Source organism: Sparassis crispa (genome assembly GCF_003851025.1).
Source record: "Sparassis crispa DNA, contig_000013F, whole genome shotgun sequence".
NCBI classification, from domain to species: Eukaryota; Fungi; Basidiomycota; class Agaricomycetes; order Polyporales; family Sparassidaceae; genus Sparassis; species Sparassis crispa.
In genome coordinates, this window is record NW_020939760.1 from 201336 (window position 1) to 226573 (window position 25238).

Here is a 25238-nt window from a genome sequence, read left to right on the forward strand (position 1 = left end):
TCCTCGCCATGGTGTGTGGTGACTGCTGAAGCATTGTATGTGTATTTTTCGCAGTGGCGGGAGGTGGTAGTAGGTATGCACTAGCATTCATGCCTGGTGAAAGGCAATGTTGAATGCTGCTTCTATGGCAGAGCACACCACGCCAACTTCATCTCACGAATGCTGGGCGGAGGCAATCTGGCGATCATCTGCATGCCAATCTGTGGGATAAAGGGCTTCCTCGGAGTTAGGCTCGGCCAATTAGATGGCAGTGACGAAGGGCCCAGACATGGCGGACCACCCGGCCCGTGATCCGGCATGGCGGCATCATGTCCGGCTCAGCGGCATGATGAACATGTGAGATGTGCAAGGGACGTGCTTGCAAGCAATATGCAGGCAGATGAATGCATACTGTTCTTTGCCATTCTGGCCCCTCCTACATTCTCCTCTGCATCTGCAAGCCAACCGCCTGAGCCCGCCATACACCTGTGCGTTCCTTCAACCGATGCATGCTGTAATCGTCCCATTGATTGGCAGACAGTATCAAGATGAGCAATCTGTCACCCATGCCACTGACCGATCAGATAGCAGGAGTCTTGGAGCTCATGTTCCGCCGAAAGCTCCATCTGGCCACTCATGCAGCCCATTCTGCGCCATCTATAGAAGTGCCTCCGTCCATGCCATCCGCCCTCCTATTGGAGTGCAATGGCATTGCAGATGCTCTTGTGAAGGCCATCCGTAATCCTGGTAGTCATTAGTCTTGCCGCAGGTCTGATCACACTGATCACGCCATTTTAATAGTAAGGCTGCAGTGGGACATTGATAGATATTGCGACAGCCTTTCGATTCAGCCCACGGGGCAGAATGAAGTCCTCGAGGCAGAACTGGAATGGAAGTGGCCTCCTCCCTTTGGTGAGAGCGAAATACGCATAGACCAGCCCGCCACCCTCGTGGACATGCACGGACGCATCTTGGCTTGGATACTTCCAAGAGTGTTGATACCAGACCGCCAGGTGAGTGGCTTGCCCAGCCTTGCGCTGTGATCTGACAAATTTGTCAGACGAAGATGCTCCAAGCGACCAGGGCCCTACACCCAGCAATAGCAGCCAGTAAGCCTTCCAGCACCACCGCCAGTTGGCGACACAACCCGTTGTACTTCTTGCCTCCTGAGGAGTGTGCCCAATTCCCAGCGGGCTCCTTGTGTCTCTCGCCAGGTTGGTTCCAACAAGTAAGAGAGGTGGGTCTCCTCGCCACGCCATTTGCCTTGCGTCTGGACAGCCTTTGCAGCATATGGAGTCTGGGAGGCTGGAGACCTCCGCCAGCCTGAAGCTTGAGGGCGGAAGAAGTTGGCTGCGTGATATTCATGACTCCTCCGCATTGCTGGGCGCCATCCTGGCCGTCGTTCACCCAACACTATATGCCGCAGGACGCCAGTGCTTGGGTTTGATCCAGCAAGACCCAGAATTGCGAGAGATGGCGCTGAACTGGTCGTCGCCATTCAATGCGCTCCAGGTGATCGCCAACCGGGAAACTCCTTTCCACCGAGATAGCAAGACAAGATACACCTTCTACGACCTGTTGGCGACGTTGGGCAACTACACTTGCGCGTGGTTGAAGTTCCCCGCCATGCGTGTCGCCATCGATTATAGTCCTGGAACTGTCATAGCCTTCTGTGGAAAGGCGATTCGTCATGGCATCACTCGAGCAGATGGCAAAAGGCTCGTCTATGCATACTTCATGCGAGAGGGTGTCCAGAACAGGCTAGGCATTCCGGCGCCCCACTGGATGCAAGCTTCATATTACGCCTCACACATTGGCATGTGCACAGTTCACCACCGAGTCTGCATTCCTAACTCAGAACAGGTCCTAACTGGCTCGCTTATTAGAGGGACATCATGCCAAAGACTGATGAAGACGAGAACACTATGCAGGGGATGGAGACTGTCGATGGCAGCTTCATTGGCGGGATAAAGTTGGCGGAGGTGATGGCGAAATGTATGGAGTTTCGAATTTCCGAATCCTAGCTGAAGGTTGGCGAGCGTGCGGTATGAGTGTGCATTTCACATCTCGACAGTGTTCAGCTCAAGGTGTAGTTATCACTGATGGCAGCATATGGTTGGCGGACCTCGAAGTTGGCGGAGATGGTGGCGAAATGTGTTCGGTTGAGAAGTTGTGAGTGCTAGTGGGGCAGATGGCGGCAGCGTTGGCGAGCGCACGGTGCAAGTGCATGTTTCCCTTTTGAGCATTATGCTACTCCGAGTCAAGGCAAAGTTAGCACTGAGAGCGACATACAATTGGCGGACCTCTCGCCAACATGGCATCCTTATCTGCATAACGCTGATTTGGTGCCTAAAGAGACCACGAGGTGATAAGGCCCAGGCATTGCAGCCATTCTTAACCACCTTAATGAGTAGTCTGGTGGGCAGCAAGACCGTGTGTGATTTGCACGTGTTGTGTTGTGCGATAGGGACACAATGCTCATCGATGAGTTTGCAATACGACTCCCCACTGACCTGAACCATGAGCAGACGCAACAAAAGCAGGCTCGTTGTAGACCTGGATGACGAGGTTGAGTTTGTGACCAAGGTAGCTAAGCAGACCACTAGGGGAGTACGCTATGTGGACGTACCTTTGCCCATGCCCACGGGTTCAAACGTGCCATCGCCTTCCAAAAGTCCATGGAAGGCTCCAGCTTCAGGCCCCTTGTTTAACTTGGATGATGGCGATGTCCTGGGCAACATAGGTGTGCCGATTCAGCTGGATCCGGCGGCTCAGAAGACAAAGGTGGGCACTCCCACCATGACCATCTGACGGTCTGACCATGCGCGATAGACCCAGAATGACTTCATGAGGGACTGGATACCCCACCGTGATGACTATCTTCATGCCATTGTCGAGATGGAAGCCCCGCCTGAGCCCAGAAACTGTGCGGAATGCAAGGTTGGCGAGGGACGGTGGCGATGCCTGGACTGTATGGGCAGACCGCTCACCTGTACTGACTGCTGTCGTAATGGCCATCAGCGTGCTCCTTTCCATCGGATAGAGCATTGGCAGGGTCAGTATTTTGAGCCGGCATCACTGTATCGGGTTGGCGTCTGCATCCATTTGGGGCATGGCGGAGATCCCTGCCCTCTGGGCGCCTTCACAGCACATAACAACCCTGCACCGGTGGTGGCCCCGGGGTCCGATTTCTGGAATGCCTCCAATGAAGACCTAAATGCACATGATGGCGAGATCTCAGATGATGGCGAGGTCCCATTCAACTTTGCACCTCTGGCAGGCACCCTTGATGGTGAAGCAAGGCAAACTGACGATGCTCCCGATCCCACTTGGGAGGAAGATGTGCCACCGGTGCTCTCCCGGCCACCTCGCCGTGACAGTTACGGGAATCGGATCATAGTCATTGTCGACATCTCTGGCGTTCACCATATCGGCGTTGACTGGTGCCAGTGTGAGATGGCAGTGGAGTGTGACATGCAGCTTCTTCAAATGGGACTTTACCCTGGTACCGTCAAGGATCCCCATACCGCCTTCACATTCGCCGTCCTCGATGATTTCCTTCTGGAGAACAAAGAGTGCAAGACGGCGGCATTGAACTACTACAGCAAGCTCAAACGGGTCACGAGCAATGCCTTCCCTGGCACTGTTCCTGTAAGTGTTCACATGCATTCCCATGGCCCAACCGTTCATGCCAGTTCCTCGCCAGGACCGTTATCGTGAGCTGATGCGGGTGTCCCGCCAATGGCGCCAACTCAAATATCGCAAGTGGCACGGCTTCTCACACGATGCCCTCCGTCCTGTGGAGAAGGGTGGCCTCGCCATCTTTTGTCCCGCCTGTCCCCAGCCTGGGCTCAACCTGCCTTTTGATTGGCAAGCGGATCCAGTGCAGTGGAAGTTCAAATGCGGCTTTGTCATGGATGGCAATTTCAGTGCAGAGCACATGAAGATGAAGCACCCTGAGGAGGACGTCGCCCTCAGTGATGGCCAGGCATTCATGGTCGGCCAAGAGGATTACAAGGCTCATCTGGCGGTGGCCATGGAGTCCCATCAGGTGCGTGTCTGGCTGCACGTTCTTCTTCTGCCCTTGACTCCTAAGCCCACCAGCGCTCCACTTGTCATGAGCACCGCGCTGTCAATCAGGCCAATGTGGATCGCGCCAACCTCGACGCCACAGGAATCGGGGCCACTGCTTGCGCCAGACATGGTTTCTTCGTCCCTCATACTGTCGTCGATTTCCAGAAGGGAGAAAGGTTCGCATATGTCTCTTGTCATGATTCATTCTCACCGACGCACCCTCTGCAGACAAATGAATATGGATTACTCTCTCAGCAATGCGCTCCTGACCCTCACCGGTATCACCCTCGTCCTCGTCATGTACGACATCATGTGCCAGTATGGCGTCCATGTCCGCAAACGTTTCCGCCACAGCGCCTATCTGAGGATGCCCTTCGAGCTCAAGATAGACCAAGGCATCGGCTTGTTTCATGTGCACGGACACCAAGATTGCTGCTTCCAACGGTTCTCGCCCAACTTTATAGTTGGCGCTGGTATGGTCGATGGCGAGGTCATCGAGACCCTGTGGGCGCCCACAAATGAGGTCTCAGGCAGTACCAGGGGCATGACCCGAGCTCACCACCAAGAAGTCCTTGACGATCACATGAATGACTCCAACTGGAAGAAGACGACTCGCATGGGTGAGCCTGGTTCCTCCTTCCCTATTTGCCACCTGCCTTATGCTGCCTACAGTGCCAACCTTGATGACAAAGTGGAAATGCGTGCTCCTGGGCTTCCCAAGAAGCAAGGAGTCCTTTGAAGCTTTATCTGCATCCACAGATGAGGAGGTCCTTGAGGCATGGCAGAAGGAGTACGACGACGCTATGGAGGCTCGCCAAAATGATCCGAAGATTATGGACACCTTCGATGTCCAGCTCAGGAAGGGTGAGTATCCTTCCATCATCGTGTGGCATGTAGTTGACGTGAATGCAAGCCCCGGGTAAAGATCTCACCCAACTCAGACTGGTGGGCGAGGAGTCCGCCAAGGGCTTGGAGAAGGGCACCGCCGGATGGTTGTCGACTGGCCTCAAAATTCAAGAAGCACAGTGAGTTTGCCTCGTCTTTACAAAAATACAGCTCTGACGGCCTTCAGGCTTAAGCTTGCGAATGATATCCGCAAGGCGGGTCAAAATCCGAGCGTGGCGGAGGACCTCAAGACTCTCGAGCGCCGTCAGCGCCTCGAAGTCAGCATTCTCACATTCCAACGTCGCTCTGAGAAGTTCATGGGAAGGTTGGAGGACGTTCCCGCCATGGAAGATCGTGACGATGGTGCGCTCTGGGATTCCTTGGATGAGAATCCTTTTCAAATACACCCGGAGGACGCTGAGTATGGCGAGGATGCGATTCCACCCGAGCAAGCTTCCTTGAATTTACCTTCGCAGATCGGATTCGTGGCCGCCATCGCCAACGGGCTCCAGACCCTGGCGGCCCAAGAGTTGGAGTTGCGCAAAGGCCTGATGAATGACATCCTCCACGAGCTTCGCATGGCGCTTGGACTGAAGTCTTACCTCTACCGCAAGAGGGTTCGTCCTGCCAACAGCGTCGGAACCATGACCCGTGCACAGGCGGAGGTTCATGCTGCCGATCAGACCGTCTTGGCCTGCGCCAGGCTCTATTCCGCCAACCGACGCGCCATTATGCGCTTGGGCGCCACCGATGAAGACTTGGCCCTCTATCGCCCTTTGGATAAGAAGGACCTGCACGTGAAGACTGCCGTCATCGAGGCTAGCACCTCCGGGCTCAGGAACGTCAACCTGGCTTGGTTCTGGACCATGGATGTCGCTGGAGATTGAGGTTCATCAGAATGGATGGACGAGTGTTCGTAATTGTCCGATCGATCTCTAGGCCTCCTGCTAATTTACCCTCCAGTCTATAGAGTGAATTGGCTGCGTGCCAGAGCTCGATATGAGAGATGGAGGGAGGAGCGTGTCTTGGTCCACTCGGAAATGGCCTGGACCATAGCCACCTTCAAGCGGAATGTGGAACGATGGGCTCACTGGCTCGAGATGACGGATCCTTCCTGGCGGGGTCATGTTTGCTATGCCGCCAGGCAAGTGAGTATGTGGCGGACCTTCGCCAGCCACGCCACTGACGTGTTCAGCCACATCCTCGCCCTGGACATTGAGGACGAAAGGGCGGGCGATGAAAATGTGCTTTGAGTCAGGGTTCACTGGGGTGTACGCATATTCATGTTTGCTATATCGATGTAGTGATCGTCATGTGTGTAATTCCTACTCACCAATATCACATTTGGCGAAGTGACCTCCATCCTCGCCTGAGGGCTTCATCTCGGCATGTGCTCTCCAATCGCATGACATCAGACATCAGATAAGGTCGATCAGATATCAACCTCGGCTCATCCACTCACCGTCATGTCTGCCCAGTCTTCAACATCAGATGCGCGCCCCTGCCTGTTCTCCAGAGGGAGGTTGCAGTTGGAAGTCTACACTTGGAGGATCCAAGAAGCTGTTCTGGCACTGGAGCCTGACCCAGATCACTTCACCAAGGTCCGTTGGGAGGAAGGCTTGCGCCGGGAGATGGTACGCCTTTCTTGCTGATATCGCCTGACCCTGCTGAGTCCTGTGCAGTTCGCCATCAGGGGTATCTGTGGTGACCTCGCGTTGGCGGGTCATGCTGACCATATTGACCATGGCGGAGTTATCGCCAGTGTCCTCACCGTCTGCACTTTCAATCGCGAAGTTCTGCGCCCCATCAGCATTGACGTCAAGGCGATTCCACGCCCCACCACCCTCGTTCCTCGTCCTAAGAACCTACTCGAGGATTCACCCGACTACTGGTGGAAATGGGATCGTCAGGTTGGGCCGGCGGGGAGCCCTATGGAGGCCTGGTGGTACAAACTTGGTGATCCCTGGGTGAGTGGTACGTTCTAGCACCTTACAGTCTTGCTGAACCTCGAGAACATAGGAGAAGGTGTACACCGTCTCCGAGTCTACACTGGTGCAGCTTGAACAGCTGCATTTTCGCGTCGCGAACCTCACTAGTTGGTTGCACAAGAGGACAGATCAGAACCTGGATGTGGTGCTGGAAGAGCTGCAGGAGGCGACGCGGCAGCTGCGTGAGTTAGGAATGTAATCGCCCAATGCCAGGCGTCCGTTCGTGCTGTAGTGTGTCGAATATAAGGTTGTCATGTCTTTGAACCTGGGCAATGTACCTGGTGTGGTAAGGCGAAACATAGTAGCCACATACTCTCCTCAGGAGGGCACATCCCCAATGGTATCTGATGCATGGCTCGAAAGCCAATGCCACATGGGAGAGTTTGGCGAAGTCATTCTGGACTGCATGTTCAGATGGCGAGTGATATCCACCACAGTTCGCCAACCCTACTCACGGTGGAAAGGACCGCCATTCGTCTCCACATACTCTACCCAGAAGGGCACATCCCAAATTGTATCTGATGCATGTCTCGAAACGCCAATGCCAATTGGGAGAGTTTGGCGAAGTCATTCTGAACTCCATGTTCAGATGGCGAAGGATATTCACCACAGTTCGCCAACCCTTCCCACAGTGGGAGAGAGTGTGATACTGCAAGGAGAGCTGATAGTGAGCTAACCAGAATTGGAGGGAATGATGGGTGGATTACGTGGAAATTATTGGCCAGCGGTAGCTCCATCATTGCCCTGTTAGGCGGTGGATCAATCACTGAAAAATATGCCCATGGCGGTTGACTGATCACTGAGAACTACACCTATGGTGGTGGGCCGATAGGTCTGAGCAAGAGGTGCCGCATGAGCAACGACTCGGCGTCGGAGCCCCCTTCTTCTGTGGTGTCCTTCGGCTCGTACGCTGATTTGCACACGTCCGCATCCTCGTCTACTTTGTGCTCTTCGGTTGACTTCGGGTACAATCCGTTCACTTCGTATGGTCTACTTCTTGGCTCGGGCAACCAGGTGTGGCATCCGCCCATGCTTCCCCCTGACCAATCTCCACGTTTCATACATCCGCCCATGCTTCCCCCCGACCAATCTCCATGTTTCATACATCCACCTATGCTACTCCCTGACGAATCATCTGGTATGTTCCTTCACCCACCCATGCTTCACCAAGATGACACGGACACGATACGAGCCCAGTTGACAACCTAGGGCAAGGCAAATAACTCAGCTATGCCCAGGCTAGTCAGATATTTCAGGTGACCCATGCTTATGGGCTCAGAAATATACCTATGGCGGTGGGCCGATGGCTGTATAATAGCCCTGTGGTGGTGGGCCGATCGCTCAGAACACTACCTATGGAGGTCGGCCCATCGCTCAGAACCCTACCTATGGGGTTGTGCCGATGGCTGTATAATAGCACCGTGGCGGTGGGCTGATCGCTCAGAAATATACCTATGGCGGTGGGCCCATCGCTCAGAACGCTACCTATGGAGGTCGGCCCATCGCTCAGAACACTACCTATGACGGTGGGCCGATGGCTGTATAATAGCACCGTGGTGGTGGGCCAATCGCTCAGAACACTACCTATGGCAGTGGGCCGATCGCTCAGAACACTACCTATGGTGGTGGGCCCATCGCTCAGAACACTACCTATGGCGGTCGGCCCACCGCTCAGAACACTACCTATGGCGGTGGGCCGATGGCTGTATAATAGCACCGTGGCGGTGGGCCGATCACTCAGAAATATACCTATGGCGGTAGGCCGATCGCTCAGAACACTACCTATGGTGGTGGGCCGATCACTCAGAACACTACCTATGGCAGCCGGCCGATGGCTCAGAACAGCTCCAATGGCGGTGGGCCGATGGCTGTATAATAGCACGGTGGCAGTGGGCCGATCGCTCAGAAATATACCTATGGCGGTAGGCCGATCGCTCAGAACACTGCCTATGGCGGTCGGCCCACCGCTCAGAACACTACCTATGGCGGTGGGCCGATGGCTGTATAATAGCACCGTGGTGGTGGGCCAATCGCTCAGAACACTACCTATGGCGGTGGGCCGATCGCTCAGAACACTACCTATGGTGGTGGGCCCATCGCTCAGAACACTACCTATGGCGGTCGGCCCACCGCTCAGAACACTACCTATGGCGGTGGGCCGATGGCTGTATAATAGCACCGTGGCGGTGGGCCGATCACTCAGAAATATACCTATGGCGGTAGGCCGATCGCTCAGAACACTACATATGGCGGTGGGCCGACGGCTCTATAATAGCCCCAGTGGTGGTGGGCCGATCACTCAGAACACTACCTATGGTGGTCGGCCCATCGCTCAGTACTACCACGGTGGCAGTGGGCTGATGGCTGTATAATAGCCTCGTGGCGGTGGGCCGATCGCTCAGACATATACCTATGGCAGTAGGCCGATCGCTCAGAACACTACCTATGGTGGTCGGCCCATCGCTCAGTACTACCACGGTGGCGGTGGGCCGATGGCTGTATAATAGCACCGTGGCGATGGGCCGATCGCTCAGAACACTACCTATGGCAGTCGGCCGATGGCTCAGAACAGCTCCAATGGCGGTGGGCCGATGGCTGTACAATAGCCCCGTGGCGGTGGGCTGATCGCTCAGAAATATCCCTATGGCGGTGGGCCGATCGCTTAGAACACTACCTATGGCGGTCGGCCCACCGCTCAGAACACTACCTATGGCGGTGAGCCAATGGCTGTGTAATAGCCCCGTGGTGGTGGGCCGATCCCTCAGAACACTACCTATGGCAGTGGGCCGATGGCTGTATAATAGCCCCGTGGCAGGGGGCCGATCGCTCAAAAATACACCTATGGCGGTGGGCCCATCACTCAGAACTATCACCGCGGCGGTGGGCCCATGCCTGTATAATAGTTGCATCATGGTGGTGGGCCGATCGCTCAGAAATACTCCTATGGCGGTGGGCCCATCGCTCCAGCATTCCCTTCATCGCCATGAGCCGATCGCTGACAGCTCCTTACACAGACCGATGGGCCGACGTCCGCTGGCTGTCCAGTTCATGACAATGTCAGGGTAAATGGGAGTCCAGTTCACAAACATGACTGAATGGGCTGTCTTGAGATCCTCAAGGCGGCCGTGAAGTTGATCCGAGCAGTGTCACTCCCATCGTCCTTTCGCCCCGGGTCCTGGACCTCAAAGCCAAGCGATATGGCAAAGATTTCAACAGGATCAAGGATGTGGTCAGGATAAAGCGTATGGTCTATCCCCTCACCAAAGACCCGGAATGGGCCAAGCACCTCAACGGGGATATGTGGCCTTACTTCAGCAAGGATGCAGACTTTTCGGTGCCATACGTGAGGCAGGATGCGCACATGTACATGGTCCTCACCGCGTTTCGGTTCGCGTCATTCTTTGAGAAGCAAGACATCCCCCGTTCAAACTACGACTTCTACTGGACCAAATCGTCGCTGGATAAAGTTATCGTGGGCCTTCATCACCCGCTCCATGTCCCGGACTATTCCTACGACTTCAACGCGGCCGAACTGGACAAGTACTATGCTGCAGAGAATGAACCGGCAGGAGATGAGCACCGGAAGCAGCTTCTTGCCGTCTGCAACGAGTACATTGATCGCCAAGCTGAATACTTTGGATATGAGGAGCCAAGAACGATTCTTCACGACTTCAGCGACCTTATCAAACTCAAGCGAGAGAGCGAATTTAGCTCCTCTCTCACAATTGGAGGCCCATTCACTGAAGCTCTTGAGTTCGTTCGGGAGCTCCCGGTCTCTGATGTCTGCGCCATGGTGTTCTACACGGAAGGCAAGCTGAATGTAGTCAAAAGGAACTTCAATGACCATCTGGACCATAATTCCGCAAAGGAATTCGTTCAATTTGTCAGCGACAAACCCATCAAGTTCACCATCGTGCCAACCGAGTGTTGCAAGGGTTGTCCCTTCCAGCTGGGTCAGAGCGAGCTCAAGGAAGTCTTCCAGAACTCCCCATCGATCATGGCCATGATTGAACGATTCACTAGGGAGACAGGCACGTTGAGAGATATCGTCTTGTTTGATTGGGTGGCAGCCCTGGTGCAGCTTCATTCTTCGCTTCTCCCCGTTAGGCGCGTGAAGTGGTTTTTGAGAGTCGACGACGACGGAGATGAGCTCATCGAGTTCCGCGACAGTAACACGGGGAACATGTGGATGTTCGTGGATGATCACGAGTACATGAAGGATCAGAAGCACCAGTTGATGCGCTTGATGAAACTGACCTTGAAGAACTAGCTATCTGGATAGATTACACATTGTGATTTTTGCAATTTTCAATTTAGGTTTTAGCAATTTTTGCTATTTCTTCCACAATAGTGACACCCGTAATGCTTCTGCAACTGCAGATGCATGACTACCGTAGAGATCAGTGTATGGAGTGGCCCCGTTGAAAATGCAGTAGTGTAGCTCTAGGCAGCCTTGGCAATCGCGTAGATGCGTATTTTAACCCCGCCAAGCCATGCTGTTGGACCGCAGTGTGGCTTTCATGCACTGCCATTCTGTAAGAGACTACTGGTCGCGGTGCATTATGCTGGGGTTGGTTCGCTTGCATCTAAGCCCGACAAGGCACACTTGCTGTACCCCTGGGCCCATTTTTTGCTGTATGGAGGACGTACGGCACTAGTATGGTTGCTGCCTGGCCAAATCTGCCTAACAGTGGAGCCTCTTTCATACCGAAATCTGCCTAGAGTGGCAGTAACTCGAATGTCACTGGCAGAGAAGGTCACTTAGTCGGCGACCCCCACGACTGGCTGGCTGGCTGGCTGGCTGGTAGATTTTTCGATAACATTAACAGGGCGCAAAAAAAATTTACCACCATTCCATGTCACCTCGGTTACAGTACCTCGTGCTACTTCCGCAATGTTGTCTAGCGACCACTCTTTATTGAAGCCAGGCTGGCTCTGTAGCACACGGGAGTCAAGTTGATCACGTCTCGAGGGTGCTATTTCTTATCTATAGCACATGCTTGCACACTTACATTGTATTTCTTAGAGGCCTTATGGCGTACGGTTGACAAGCGAATTCAAGAGCTGCACAACTCATCGCGACTTGACAAGAGTAGGAACTTTTTGCTGGACGTGGAGCGCTGAGTGAACACAGCGGGTTTTACATGCAAAATTCACGACGGTATGCACAAAAATAGTATATAGAAGTCGAGAGGTTCATTTTTATTGCTCTAGATCAGAGTTCGGAGGCCCATGGCCACCTAAAGAAAGGAGAACACAAGCTAGGAAAGCTATCCCATGATAAGACCATTTGTGCGATGCTGATGTTTATCCATTCTCATCCCCCCATTCTCCCTGTCCCGTTTATAAACGGCTACCTTCAGCACAACCCAGCAGATGAATACTCCTTGTGCTTGTTCCAGCCCATGGCGAAGGTAAGCACTCTCGCGTCAATCGCGAGGCCTTTCTCCGCGTACTTGACGAGTTCATCGTACAGATCGTCAAGTGCAACATGTTTGACCACAATATCTTCGTTATCCTGTAGATTCTGGACAGGAGGCTGGTCGCCTTCTTTAACGTCAGCCTCCACGGTTGCAAACTGCAAATTGGCGGTGCTCATGCCAGGGTCGGCAACAGCGGTAGGAGTGGTGTGGACGACACGGCCCCCGTCGTATCCTACCTCCTCTTTGAACTCTCGAATAGCTGCATCCTGAGGCGTCTCTCCAACTTCGATAAGGCCCGCGGGCCATTCGACGCAGTCGGCCTCTGTCGGTGGCCGGTACTGGATCACAAGTGCCATAGCAGGGGGATGGTTGGGTCGACGAATGATGTTGGGGATGAGGATGGCATCAATGCCACTGGCACCACAAGGCTTGCGTGAAGCGGTTGTCCAGGGGTGTTCCTTTCCATCTCTTCCCACATAGGTGATATTGAGGAGCTCAACCTTGAATGACTTGGGAGTCAAGTTCTCGGTATGAAGGATGAATGGGGTAGGTGAAGCCATTGTGAAGTAAAGAGTAGAAGAGTTCTCTAGGTAGAAATTTGAACAGTTCGTCTGTGCGTGAAGTTGAGAGGAGGAGGTGGTGCGATGAAGAATGGCCATTTCTCAGAAAGCGGTGGACCTGCGGCATTTATACTTGTGAGCAGCAATATTGAATGCAGGCAGCCGTCTACGCACCGAGGCAGCTTTGTGTAAGATCAGCCTGAGCTGTCTCTTCTAATTTTAGATCTCCTCCTCCTCCTCCTCCTCCTCAGGCTGAGTAGAGCCCAGAAGCCAGGAGACCCTCGTCTACTAGTTCGCCGGCGGTGGCTCAAAGGAGATTCACCATATCGGCAGCACGGAGATCCGCTGGATCCACCGATCCATTAGTCGAACGAACATAGCAGCGCTCAATCTTACTGCATCACAAAGGATGCAATGGCACAGTCACTACCAGCAGAGACCAGCCTTGTCAACCCAGCTATTAGACAGGTCGGCTTACCGCCAGACCTGCTCGCAGCCTTGGTTGAAAATCTTTCCAGGGATTCTGCATAGCAGGCTGCAGGTGGACTACGCGGCGGTGGCTGATTCGTACATGCGTCGCTGAGGCAAGTCACGCTGAGACCACTCTGCATAAACATTTTTCAATGGCGTTGTTGCCTGGAACGAAGTGGCGCTACGAGCGGAATACAACCAAGTATGCTGGCCAATCGAGTAGAAGTACTCGGCACGCTAGCTGGCTGGTTAGCTGGCTGGCTGGCTGGCTGGTCGATTTTTCGATAACATTAGTGCGAATTGTAAGCTCAGTGCAATGCACTTTTGCCAATCTCGCAACATAATTGACTCCTTGGGCTGTCCATTTGCGGTATTCGAAGGCAACTTCACAGCCGAACGAGCTGATACTCCCTAAGATACAACGTCTCCACAGCCACACATTCGCCTATCCCCCGCGCTCTATCAACAGTGCACGTGAGCCTACTCAGGAGCTCGCTCGTCCAAGCCACCAAGGCGACTAGCTAGCTGGCCAATACTCGATAACATTAATGACGCAAAAATTCTTCGAGGTACCTCTGAGTCAGCCACCTACGTGAAAAGATACATTCATAGGTGACCCATCAGTTGTAATCACGCAGTTTGGATCAGCTTAGCCGGTGCAGCTTGGGGAATGCCCCAAGAGCACTAAGCATAACCTGTGATGCAGCAGTCCTCTTAGCGGGTGAGACCATATGCAGATCAGGCTGCAGTAGGCGTCCAATCTCATCAAGCCAGCTCAGTAGCTTGACACGTGGTAGAGCATATAAATAAGCATCTTTCCCTGCTGAGTGCCGGCAGCTTTTCCCCTCTTGTCACGTCTTCTGAATCGACCCACATTCAGATGCAGGCTACCGACACACGGTGAATGCCGATTGCTACGCTGGTATGATACTTCTGGTCAACTTCTAGGTTACAGCTACTACAGCATTTTCTCATGGGGCACTTCGGCGGATATCATAGGGTTCGACAGATGGTGAAATTTACTTGATCACGACTGGGCATGCTCCATTCTCCATGAGTCTTAAAAAGGGCCAATTTCTACACAATGGCTGGGTTATATGGTATGTAATGGATCTGCACCTACTTTTGTTTGCTTTCGATGAACGATGCTGATGCAGGAGTTGCTCTAGCAGACGGTGCAAGTCTTATTACGAGGAAGACGAATACGCGTGCAGCCATGTTATCAAGAGAGGGAAGAAATTCGATTCCTGTGGATGTGACACAGATGGGTTCCGCTGGCTTGGCATAAAGACCAACGTGCATCCAGCGAGGCCATGTGGCGGATGCATCCGTAGCGGGGACTGGGTTCTCGGTGCGGACAACGAGTGGCGGATGAGCGAGTGGTAAGTCTACACTCCCGTCGAAATTCCAAGACTGCTCACTGACGCGACTTGCCAGCCGATATTGCATCGTTGGGGCTTATTCACTGTCCTGTCCGTCGTGTTCGAGGGTCACTATCACCGACAAAGTCTGTGATACAGCCACTGGTGGCCCAGGGTCTTGTGGAAGACCTCCTCAACGACCGCTTGCTCCGGTCCCACGAGATAAGATGTGCAGAGACTGCAAGTGCATGAGCAATCTCAAGGAACAGTTTCGTGGTTTCGTTTTCGACCAAGGTGTTGAAGACTAGACACGGACTGAATCAGTCCCTCAATTCGATGTCAATAGCAAAAGGACTCAGTTATCTACCTAGACACGGACTGAATCAGTCCTACAGGTAGATCAGCATGAGTAACTAATGTATAGTATAGGAATGTAGCTTACCCTCAATCCGATGTCAATAGCAAAAGGACTGAGGGAAACGAAACGTGTAGCGAGCGTGTATACTACGCGAGCGTCCGTGCCCGATTAGGAAACTAACTATGAAGGAGTGAGAGGACTACACGAAATTGTATCTACAACACACCCCCTCAATGGAGTGAGAGTCCTAAATCAGAAACCATTTTGGAAAATGGCTCCTTGTCCAGGGGCTTGGTGAGTCCATCAGCAATGTTTGCTGCAGTGGGACAGTGAACGACATTGAAGTTTCCGTCTTGTATGCGCTCGCGGATGAAGTGGTGCTGTATATCGATGTGTTTGGTACGTCCATGGTGACGGGTATCCTTCGCAATGTCCTTGGCAGCCATATTGTCTGTTAGGAGTGCGGTAGGGGTTCCTTCGAGAGTGAGTCCAATTTCCGTGAGGAAACGCCGGTACCACAGTGCCTGTTTCGCGCCATAAGACAAGGCCATATATTCGCTCTCAGTTGATGATGAGGCAACGGTCGTCTGGCGTTTGCTGCTCCAGGCTATTGATGAGTTGCCGAGCTGGAAAATGTATGCCGAGACGGAGCGTCGAGTGTCAACGTCGCGCGCCCAGTCCGCGTCCGTATAGCCGACCAATTCATTCGTGTCGCCTTCCTCGTCCGCAGTTCCCAATTCGAGCCGAAGGTCGCGAGTGCCCGCGAGATATCGAAGCACTCGTTTCGCGGCTTCCCAATGCCTCTTGCCGGGATTGGCATTGAACTGCGCGAGGTGTGCGCTGACAAACGCTACGTCAGGGCGCGAGATGACCGAGATCCAGGTCAGGGCGCCAACAAGTTCGCGATACGGCCGTTTCTTCATCTCCGCAATCTCCTCTGGTGTCGACGGTGCATCGTGAACTGAGAGGTGCAGACTGGACTCCATGGGGGTTGGTACAGGAACACAATCCTCCATTTTGAAGCGTCTGAGAATGGTGGAGATGTACTGGCGGTGCGAGATGGAGACAGTATGTTCCTGGGGATTGTCAATGAGTTCGAAACCCATCAACCAGTTGGGATCCTCCTCCTTCATCTCAAAGATACTGTGAAGCTGCTTTCGGACAGAAGCAAGCTCCTCTGCTGAGTCTGAGAAGCTGAGGGTATTGTCAACATGGATCGCCAGGATGGAATTCGCACCAGTTTCTGTACGACGAACATAGATGGCACTATCGCAGATCAGTCGATGGAATGAGATTGTTGACAGTTGGCCATCCATGTACTCATTCCAGAGGTGGGATGACTGCCTAAGACCATACAAGCTGAGCAGTAAGCGACAAACACGTCCAGTACCGTCGTCAAATCCGACAGGCTGCTGCATATAAATGATAACGTCAACCTTGCTGTGCAAGAACGCGCCAGTCATGTCGTCCTGTCCACGATGCCATCCATGTGCAGCGGTGAGATGTAAGATCGCCCGAAGAGATTTGAGTCGAACGGTGGGGGAAAATGTGTCATTGAAGTCTATGCCGGGAATCTGTGAAAATCCCTGTGCAACAAGTCGGGCTTTGTATCGTAGGATCTCGCCTTGTGGGCCACGCTTGATAACATATGTCCAGCGGTTGCCGATGGCTTTCCGGCCAGGTGGCAAGTCCTCGAGTACCCATGTACCACGCCTCTGCAGCATGTCGATCTCTTCGTGCATTGCTGTCCACCAGTTATCGGCCTCCGAGCACTTCGTCACCTCACAGAAATTCATTGGTGTGTCCGTGCCAAATGCCGCCATATAGGCGACTTGCGCGACATCACCTTCGGGTGTCGTTGGGACTGTGGCGTCCTCTGGTATGGGTTCTGGAGCTGTCCTCGCCTGTACCTTCATTTGTCTCCGCAGTGTGCGTGCTTCCTTGATCGCCTTGTTGTGTGTCTTCATCGCCTGTTCTTGTGCCTGCTGTTTCTCGGCAGCTTGCTTGATCCAAGATGGGCGCGTGACATGTTCTGAACGTCGGAGATGTGCGGGAGCTGGTGCGGGCATTGGTGCTGGTGCGGGAGTACTGGCGGGAGTGGGTGCTGATGCAGTGGATGGCTGATTTTCAGGCGGTGTAGGAATTGGCGCTGAAGCTGGTGATGCCGAAGCCTGAGGAGTTGGAGGATGTGGTGGTGATGTCGCGGAAATTTCTCTGCCAACAGCCTTATCAGGACTATTGCTTTGAGTGGACTTACTTGCGGTCACCCCCTCGCTCAAAGCAGGGTTTTGGTCATCATCATCGGGCATTGCTGGGACATTCTCGTAGACAATAACATCTCGAGATACCATAAACTTGTGCCTCGAAGGGATCCAGATCTTGTACGCCTTCTGATTAGGTGCAAAACTGCAGAAAATGCCATCAAGCGAGTGTGCATCAAGCTTCTTTCGGGATTCGGGTGGAACGCGAACATGGCAGCGTGCTCCAAAAATGCGAAGGGTTGAGACATCTGGTTTCTGGCCATAGAATTTCTCGTTGGGCGTGGATTCAACCAGGGCTCTTGTAGGACTTCGATTGCGGACAAGCAATGCATATGCATGGGCTTCAGGCCAAAAACCCGAGCTCATGTTCGCTTCTTGCAACATGCAGAGGGCGTGCTCATGTGTCGTCTGGTTATAGCGCTCGGCTACGCCGTTCTGTGGTGGAGTGTGTGGAGCGGAAGTCTCGTGTTTGATCCCCTTCAATTTGAAATATGTCTGGAGGTCGTTGCCTATAAATTCGCCACCACCATCAGATCGAACGATCTTGACTTTCTTGTCAGAGAATGTCTCGAGGCGTGCGATCAAATCCTTGATCTCCGAAGTCGCATCGCTTTTGGCCTTCAGGAAAGCCTTCCATCCCTTGCGGCTGTAGTCGTCAACGACAGCGAGTGTGTAGCGATAGCCGGTGATGGATAGGTCAAATGGTCCTTGAAGATCCATGTGGAGGCAATGGAGAATGCTTGTAGCACGATTGGTGGCTTGCTTCGGAAAGGGTGCTTGGTGATGCTTCCCCTTCGCATAGCCGTCGCATGGGCCAAGTGTCTCTATGGATTTCAGATTGAGTCCTGTGACAAGGGCGTGCTTTACCATGTATTGGAGACTGCCCTGTCCGATATGAGCAAGCCGGCGGTGCCAAAGCTCGCTATCAGATGGAGAAAGTTGGGCGGCGAATGAGATCTCAGAGGGATGGGAGGATGGAGGGGCGATTGCGCAGTCGAGTTCATATAAGTCACGTTGTCGCGCACCTTCCATGATAACCTTCCCATTCGAGTTCTGGACAGCTACCAGGCCATTCTGCTTGTGGATTGATAGTCCCTTCTGATCCATACGGCTCTCCGAGATAATATTGTCACGTGCGTCCGGGCAGTAGCATACATTTCGTAGCGTGACGATGTGCTGGTCTCCGCTATGAACGTGGCATAGGATGAGGATATCACCTCTCCCGTGCACCTCAAGTTGAGGTCCTGTCTTCCGAATGCCGCCGATTGTCTCGCTCGAAGGCGTGAATGTAACGAAGGCCGATTTCGTTCTGCAGATGTGAGTGGTAGATCCGCCGTCAAGAATTCAGGTGAATCGGGAGGATGAGCCGGGTGCCGCCATGCACGAGAGATGGTCGGAGTCTTCTTTCGCCTCGTTCACTCGCTCCTTCCCCTTCGCATCCTGTTTCTCCAAATCCTTCTTCTCCTTCTTCTTACTACGTGGTCCCTTCCCCTCAGCTCCACCCCCTTTCGACCAGCAGTCCTTGATGTAGTGACCGGGCCGTTCACAATTCTTGCAGAAGGGGTCGCCTGGTTTGTATTCCTTCTTCAATCGCTTGCCGGACTGCTGCTTGGCATTGTATGCTCGCGCTGTCGATTGCTGGTTCTGTCGTATGGCATATTCTTCCTTCAGACATCGTTCGATCTCAGAAGATGTGTAGTACTGAGAAAGGCCAGAAAATACGTAGTTCCAGGATTGTGGCATAGAGATTCGGATGAAACAAGCATAGAGGTCGTCAGGGATATTTCGGGACATGAGGATGAGATCTCGCCGGTATGCTTTCATCTTTGCAATATGAAGGGTCAGATCTTCGCCATCGGCATACTTCGTCGTGACGAGACTGGTGATAAGAAGTGTCCAGTCGGTAAGGGTTTCGCCTGCGAATAGTCGTCGCACTTCTTGCCAGACCTGTGCCACGACCGTGAGGTGGCTGATCTGCGACACGACTTCCTCGGTCATATTCGACGCGAGTATGAGTCAGACGCAGGCATTCGCGCGCTTCCAGCGTCGCGCACGCGCCTCGTCGACATCCGGATCGAGCTCGGGAACTTCTCCGGTAGCGTACTCGAAGAGTTCGATAGTGTCGAGCGTTGATTCCATCGTCGTCATCCACGATACGTAGTTCGTCGGCGTGAGCTTGTGGGGGAGCTTCGTAAGGTTCATGTGCGAAGAGTGGTCGGTATCCTTGTGCAGGGTCCAGTGCTCTGCTCCGCCTTCTCCCAAAGGCCTGTACCTCCTTCCGCCTGCGTTCGGGCTCAGCGTGGGCCGTCTCGAAGGTGCCGCGGATCTGCGTGGTGAAGACTGCGCGTACAGATTTTCTCCGCTGCACTGCGGTCTCGCGCGCGGCCTGTGACCGCCGGTAGGCATGCCGGGTTCGTCCCAGTAGGCTCTGCGCAAAGGTGGAGGAGTCGGAGAGCGCCCGCGTGGCGACGAGCGTCCGCTCCAGGGGTTGCGTCATTCGCCGCTCATTGCGGTCTCGTGTGGGAGGTTCGGCTGGCGAGTCGAGTGCGCGTTTTAGCTGCCTCTCGGGGCTCGTAACCTGTTGAAGACTAGACACGGACTGAATCAGTCCCTCAATCCGATGTCAATAGCAAAAGGACTCAGTTATCTACCTAGACATGGACTGAATCAGTCCTACAGGTAGATCAGCATGAGTAACTAATGTATAGTATAGGAATGTAGCTTACCCTCAATCCGATGTCAATAGCAAAAGGACTGAGGGAAACGAAACGTGTAGCGAGCGTGTATACTACGCGAGCGTCCGTGCCCGATTAGGAAACTAACTATGAAGGAGTGAGAGGACTACACGAAATTGTATCTACAACACAAGGCCCGCCATTACAAACACCCATGCCGGGTTTTCAAGTCCCGTTCGTTAACCTTGGTTTTAACGGGATGTCAAGAAGACGAAGCCGGCGTTATTCAAACATGATCTAGATCCCCTGGGCTGGGTCTGCCTATACGGAATTATCGCCCAAGCTGCAGCAAGATGCAGTACTCAGTTATGCATCAAAACAAAGTCTTCTATGGTTTGCTACGGCGGGTTGAAGAGCTGGATGAGTCACATTGACCAGCTATGGAAATAGCGCTAGAGGCAGATACACGCAGCTGTGCGTTGAACAGCTATGTCGACTGCTGCACGCTGCAGCCCCAGTTTGGAACTGCATTAATGATGCAATGAACACCGTATTCAATAAAAACTATTTACGTTGCTCATAATCTTGGGTAGTCTTTTACTATGCAAAGGCAGCAATGATGCATGCTTCTACGCTCGCTACGACTCGAGACCTCCATTTGTGCAGGCCAATCTTAGCTCTTTACTTCTATCATGTCGCTAATCACACAATTGATTAGCTTCCGGCTATTTTAACCCTTCCTGAGATCTCAGCAAGCTCGTGTGCTTGCATTAATGATGCTATGAATTGCGCACGCATTCCGCTGACTACACGCCAGAGATTGCTTTGGAGTACCAGCAGTGATACGTGACGGAGGCTTAGGTTGGCTGCATAAAAGCCCAAGCAGAGCCTGAATTGCTTCCCTAGTCTTTGAGACCGGGTGCCGTTCGGCGATGAGCCAGGTGCGCAGCTGACCCACTGGCTGGCTGGCTGGCTGGCTGGCTGGCTGGCCAATTTTCGATAACATTAGTGTGGATGTTGGCTGGCTGGCTGGCTGGCTGGCTGGTCTTGAACAAAATTAGCCAAATGGGAAAACCTTTCCAGCATGAGTCATCATCCCCGGATCAATTTAGCGTTCCTTGCTGCCAGGCACCACCAATGGTGTCTAATTTCGACCTTTTTGATCACGATCTCAACGGAGAGACTGATTAGGAGCGCCAAGACCCGCCTACGGCCTTGGTATATCCTCTGATCGATTACACCGATGAGATGTAGATGTTTATTAGCGCTTGCATCATGCCCTCGGCGCACCGTGGAGCCGTCAGAGTCAGCCGGGCTTAAAACGCGTTGAAGGTGAATGCAGGCAAGGCCGCCCCCATCACCACTAGGGCTGTTCGTGCGAAGTTAGCTTCATTCGTTTGGGCAGGTTAGCACAAGAGATATGGGAAGCTAAACAGAGAGAAAAAATTTGAAGTGGTAAGTCGATGAGTGGTGCTTATCGTGTACAGCCTCTTTTTTATCTTAAGAAGTCTTCGCCCCTCCAGTGATCTCTTTTTCACGTAACATAAGTGGTCGCTGAGCTTTTTGTGGAGCTAAGCAGGCAAGCATGGCATTCGCATAGTAGATACATAATAGTGGTTACTCCTGGTGCCGACTGACTCGGCGAGGTGCTCCTTTCATGCCTCCCGCGGGTACTCCCATTAGTCATTCTAAATTGCCAAAAGTTTTTATTACTCTCTTCTACTGCTCGTTTAATCGAGCCTCGTATCTAGCGGACTCGTAGGTATAACCTCGCTTTTAATTCTTATTAGCTGTCAGCTCGCTATCCGGTTGCTTATTTTGCTAGCTTATCTACTATTTCGTTGCTTACGACATCTTTATATAAGAGGATCTATTATAGCTCCACCAATCTACCAGTGTTGTTTATATATTCGACCAGCTGTACAATCTTTTTAAGGCAGTATTAGCTTATAGAGTTCTTTAGTCATTAGTATACTTATATAATGGCTTAGTTATCTATAAAATAGTTGTATATTAACTATAATATACAGTCTAGGGTCTATACCTACTAGCTTACCGATATAAACTATACTAATCGTTCTGTGATCTAGGAAAGTCTAGGCCTCCTTCCCTATCTAAAAATATTATGTCGACACGCCTATTAGACTGTTGATCTCGCTGCTACTTATATAGGGGATAGTATAGTTAGTCTGTTTTCTGACGGTTTAACTTATTATTTTATCGTATTGCTTCGTTGTTTTCTCGCTGTTCGGGGTAATATAGCCTTCGATCAGTTGCTACTATGGCGGGATTAAGGATAGGACGCGTGGCTCGATCGATATAGATCTGTTGAAGCCCCTGACGTCTCCGATCTTCTTTATTATTGCCTCTATGCACTGAAAAGGGCTTTCAGAGCGGTATCTCTGCTCCTAGCCAGTCTTTTGTAGAGCTGTTCTCCGGATGCATTTGATTTTCTCGTGTACCTCTGACCATGTATGCAGTGGTGGCTCAGGAGGCCAGTCGTATCACGCGTGTCCATGCAAGAGGCTGGGGACAGGGCAAAGTATCATACGGTGTCGACTACTATCGGACGAGGCGGGTCGCCTCTACACATAACTGTACGCGTTTCTCGCCGGCGTTGTCAATTCCGTGCAGAGCCGGATCTTGGCGCCTATGCGGAGCCTTGCCACCTGCGCTAATGTTAGCAATCAACCAAAACAGCGCACGATGGATGAGACGCACCTCACCCACAGCCTGATTGTCAGACCACACGGCACGACGCTCCCTGCCTGATGCCTGGTGGGTAGGGTGAGGGGCACGTGAATGGCAGCGACGAAAGAATGTTACTTGTTGCGCTCGGCGCCACTCGAGCAAACACCACGTGTCGAGGCAGTCGTCATATGCAGCTTGCAGCTTCCCCTTCTTCTCCAGCAGAGTCTGCTCATCGCCTCGGCTCATCCGTGCACAGTTGGTGTCGTCGAGGGCGTGCTGTGCCGCGGTCAGGGCGCCCCAGTGGCAGTCGCGGGAAGCCCATGCAAAGAGCATGCTGCCCACGTCGGCAGTGGCAGCCACCTCACGGTACCACTGCCAATTTGGGGAGCTCTCGTAGGCAAAGGTATCCAGCTCGATGTCTTGAGGCGAGTTCGGAAACATATTGTGAGGCGACTGGAGCCTGGAAGCTGCACTTAAGTACACGAGCGAGATGTTGTGCCGGACCCGAGTCATGGCTGTGCAAAGACGTGGCAGTGCTGCGGCTACGACATGCATTGCCACTAGTCATACTCCGGGGGCGGTGTGGCTCGTCACCTCATCCCAGAATGCCGGGTACAGGTTCCAGAGCTATTCCACCGGGACATGACCCCACTACAGCAAAGCTGTACCGTACCCCCGTGCGAGAAACTGACGGCCATGCACCATTGGGAAGTGGTACTCTACGCGGAGTAGGTATGCCCCGGCCACGGGGAGGGCTGTGCATGTTGCCCTAGTCTCGTCATTTGCCGTCAAGTTGACGTGATATCACTCTGGCCTCTCTATACAAACTCCCATTACTGGTAGTGGCGCATACCTGCAATTGCAGGTATGCTCTTAGTTGATCAGACTATAAAATAGACAGTAGGCATATATTGTCCACTGACGCCGAAGCAGGAGTACATCAACTACACACGTAGCCAGGGGGGGGGAGTTGGGAAGATGTTGGGGAGGGGAAACGAGAAGGTAGATGGAACGATTTTTTTTTAGCTTTTATATTTTCTCCTTTTTTTTCATTTTTAGAAGCGTCTGGTCCGCAAATGTGGTTATCTGAAATACAGCTGACTTCGTCAGTTTGTCTTGCTCCATTGCACCACACCCAGCTGAGCGACGTACCAGAATGTTCCCCTCCCCAGGTAGTCACTCATGCGAAATGGACACCTCCATTGGCAAGCTTGGCCTTCCAGTTCACCCTGAGGGAGAGCATTAGCATGAATGCGGCATGAATGGAGGCTATACTTACGCCCAGTTAGCATCACCAGTCCAGTTGAGCGTGGCAGTGATTTCACTGATATAGCAGGCATTCGCGAGCGTGGTGAAGGCAGGCAGCCCCACGCTTGGGTCCAAGCCCCAGTTGTGCGAGGCCTTGCCAGTCTTGCCGCTCACGAACCAGATAGCACCCTGGTCGCTCTTCATGACGAAGTTGAAGCTGTTGCTAGCTGTAGTTGCCGTTCCAATCTCGGTGATGATGACCTGCACGTTGGTGGAAACCCAGTTGTTGAAGCCAGACACTACGGGCCAAAGGTCAGTCGGCAACCGAGGGGAGCTCGGTCATCGCTCACTGGTATGGTATTTGAGTTGTGAGACGATGTCAATGGAGTATCGATGAGGGGTTGAGTGATGAGGTTGCTCTTCGTACTGACCTACTTTATATACCTGTGGCGGACAGCCTTCGGTGTGCTTCTATCACCGATGTTCACGGCCCCAGCCATGTGGTCACGTGAGTGTTGACTTCCATTTCTGGTCTGTGGCTCTCAAGATCTCCAATCTTACCAACCGGATCTTATCCGTGCGCAGTTGGCGCTGCGGTTGCCACATGCTCCCCCTGCTGCGCAGCCTCACGGCTGCGTTTTCACTGTTCCAAATCTGCTTTAAACATCCCACGACCTATTCATTTTCGCTCTCCTTGGGTACTGCGCAGCATGAAAGCTGTACGGATCAAGGGTTCATCTGACGTTGGGCGCATGTTTCACCGAACTATTGAAAGATCCGAAGCATCTGGTGCTGGCTCGTAACGGAACACCAGGTGGTATGCTGCACATAATAATGGGCTTGTCGGTCGACCAGACGGTCTAATCGCTAGCAAAATCGTGCAATGCTTCGCTACTTCCATCTAAGGAAGAACTTCGGTGGCATACCGGGAGTAAATACGAACTTGTGGGGTTGCTTCTAAAGGCTCGACTAGAATGATGCTATGAATTCTACCGGTAATATGGAGCCATGTCGCTTGTTTACTATTGAGAATCTGCGACCGTGCGTAGTCCAGGGGCGCTGTTTTCCACTGACAGAGGCGCACGCTGCTCTATCATGACTGCGCTGCATCAAACATTGCAGTCAATAGCCGCGTCGTATTTATGTGAAAACATATAGGCATGTTGCTATGGTATAGCTGTATCCGGGTTTCCCATCAGTGATCGTGGTGCATGGGCGCTGTTTACGCAGACTGACGCGCAAGTTTCTCTGCTCTGGCTGTGCT

General features: G+C 52.8%; 7 protein-coding genes across 7 annotated transcripts; 3 read left to right on the forward strand and 4 right to left on the reverse strand.

Moving 5' to 3' along the window:
* Nucleotides 1–369: 369 nt before the first annotated feature.
* On the forward strand, nt 370–7125 carry SCP_1400730 (hypothetical protein; the record flags this gene model as incomplete). Its single annotated transcript, XM_027763780.1, has 18 exons — nt 370–467; nt 521–726; nt 781–992; nt 1040–1216; nt 1267–1818; nt 1866–1974; nt 2061–2151; nt 2508–2763; nt 2812–3630; nt 3686–4030; nt 4084–4229; nt 4282–4673; nt 4726–4917; nt 4967–5078; nt 5126–5810; nt 6417–6572; nt 6621–6905; nt 6958–7125. 18 exons carry the CDS (start codon nt 370–372, stop codon nt 7123–7125), a joined length of 5001 nt encoding a protein of 1666 aa, XP_027619581.1.
* Nucleotides 7126–7778: 653 nt separating this feature from the next.
* On the forward strand, nt 7779–8135 carry SCP_1400740 (hypothetical protein; the record flags this gene model as incomplete). Its single annotated transcript, XM_027763781.1, has 1 exon — nt 7779–8135. The coding sequence occupies one exon, from the start codon at nt 7779–7781 to the stop codon at nt 8133–8135; it is 357 nt and encodes a 118-aa protein (XP_027619582.1).
* Nucleotides 8136–9836: 1701 nt separating this feature from the next.
* SCP_1400750 (hypothetical protein) lies at nt 9837–11196 on the forward strand (the record flags this gene model as incomplete). The annotated part of the gene is made up of 3 exons (XM_027763782.1): nt 9837–9875; nt 9941–9998; nt 10046–11196. 3 exons carry the CDS (start codon nt 9837–9839, stop codon nt 11194–11196), a joined length of 1248 nt encoding a protein of 415 aa, XP_027619583.1.
* Nucleotides 11197–12285: 1089 nt separating this feature from the next.
* SCP_1400760 (ADP-ribose pyrophosphatase) lies at nt 12286–12909 on the reverse strand (the record flags this gene model as incomplete). Its single annotated transcript, XM_027763783.1, has 1 exon — nt 12286–12909. One exon carries the CDS (start codon nt 12907–12909, stop codon nt 12286–12288), a length of 624 nt encoding a protein of 207 aa, XP_027619584.1.
* A 2420-nt stretch (nt 12910–15329) lies between these two features.
* SCP_1400770 (Retrovirus-related Pol polyprotein from transposon TNT 1-94) lies at nt 15330–20019 on the reverse strand (the record flags this gene model as incomplete). The annotated part of the gene is made up of 5 exons (XM_027763784.1): nt 15330–18669; nt 18745–19345; nt 19415–19583; nt 19633–19948; nt 20012–20019. 5 exons carry the CDS (start codon nt 20017–20019, stop codon nt 15330–15332), a joined length of 4434 nt encoding a protein of 1477 aa, XP_027619585.1.
* Nucleotides 20020–22620: 2601 nt separating this feature from the next.
* On the reverse strand, nt 22621–23167 carry SCP_1400780 (hypothetical protein; the record flags this gene model as incomplete). Its single annotated transcript, XM_027763785.1, has 2 exons — nt 22621–22704; nt 22757–23167. 2 exons carry the CDS (start codon nt 23165–23167, stop codon nt 22621–22623), a joined length of 495 nt encoding a protein of 164 aa, XP_027619586.1.
* A 739-nt stretch (nt 23168–23906) lies between these two features.
* SCP_1400790 (hypothetical protein) lies at nt 23907–24474 on the reverse strand (the record flags this gene model as incomplete). Its single annotated transcript, XM_027763786.1, has 4 exons — nt 23907–23955; nt 24006–24273; nt 24325–24405; nt 24453–24474. The coding sequence occupies 4 exons, from the start codon at nt 24472–24474 to the stop codon at nt 23907–23909; spliced, it is 420 nt and encodes a 139-aa protein (XP_027619587.1).
* Nucleotides 24475–25238: the final 764 nt, after the last annotated feature.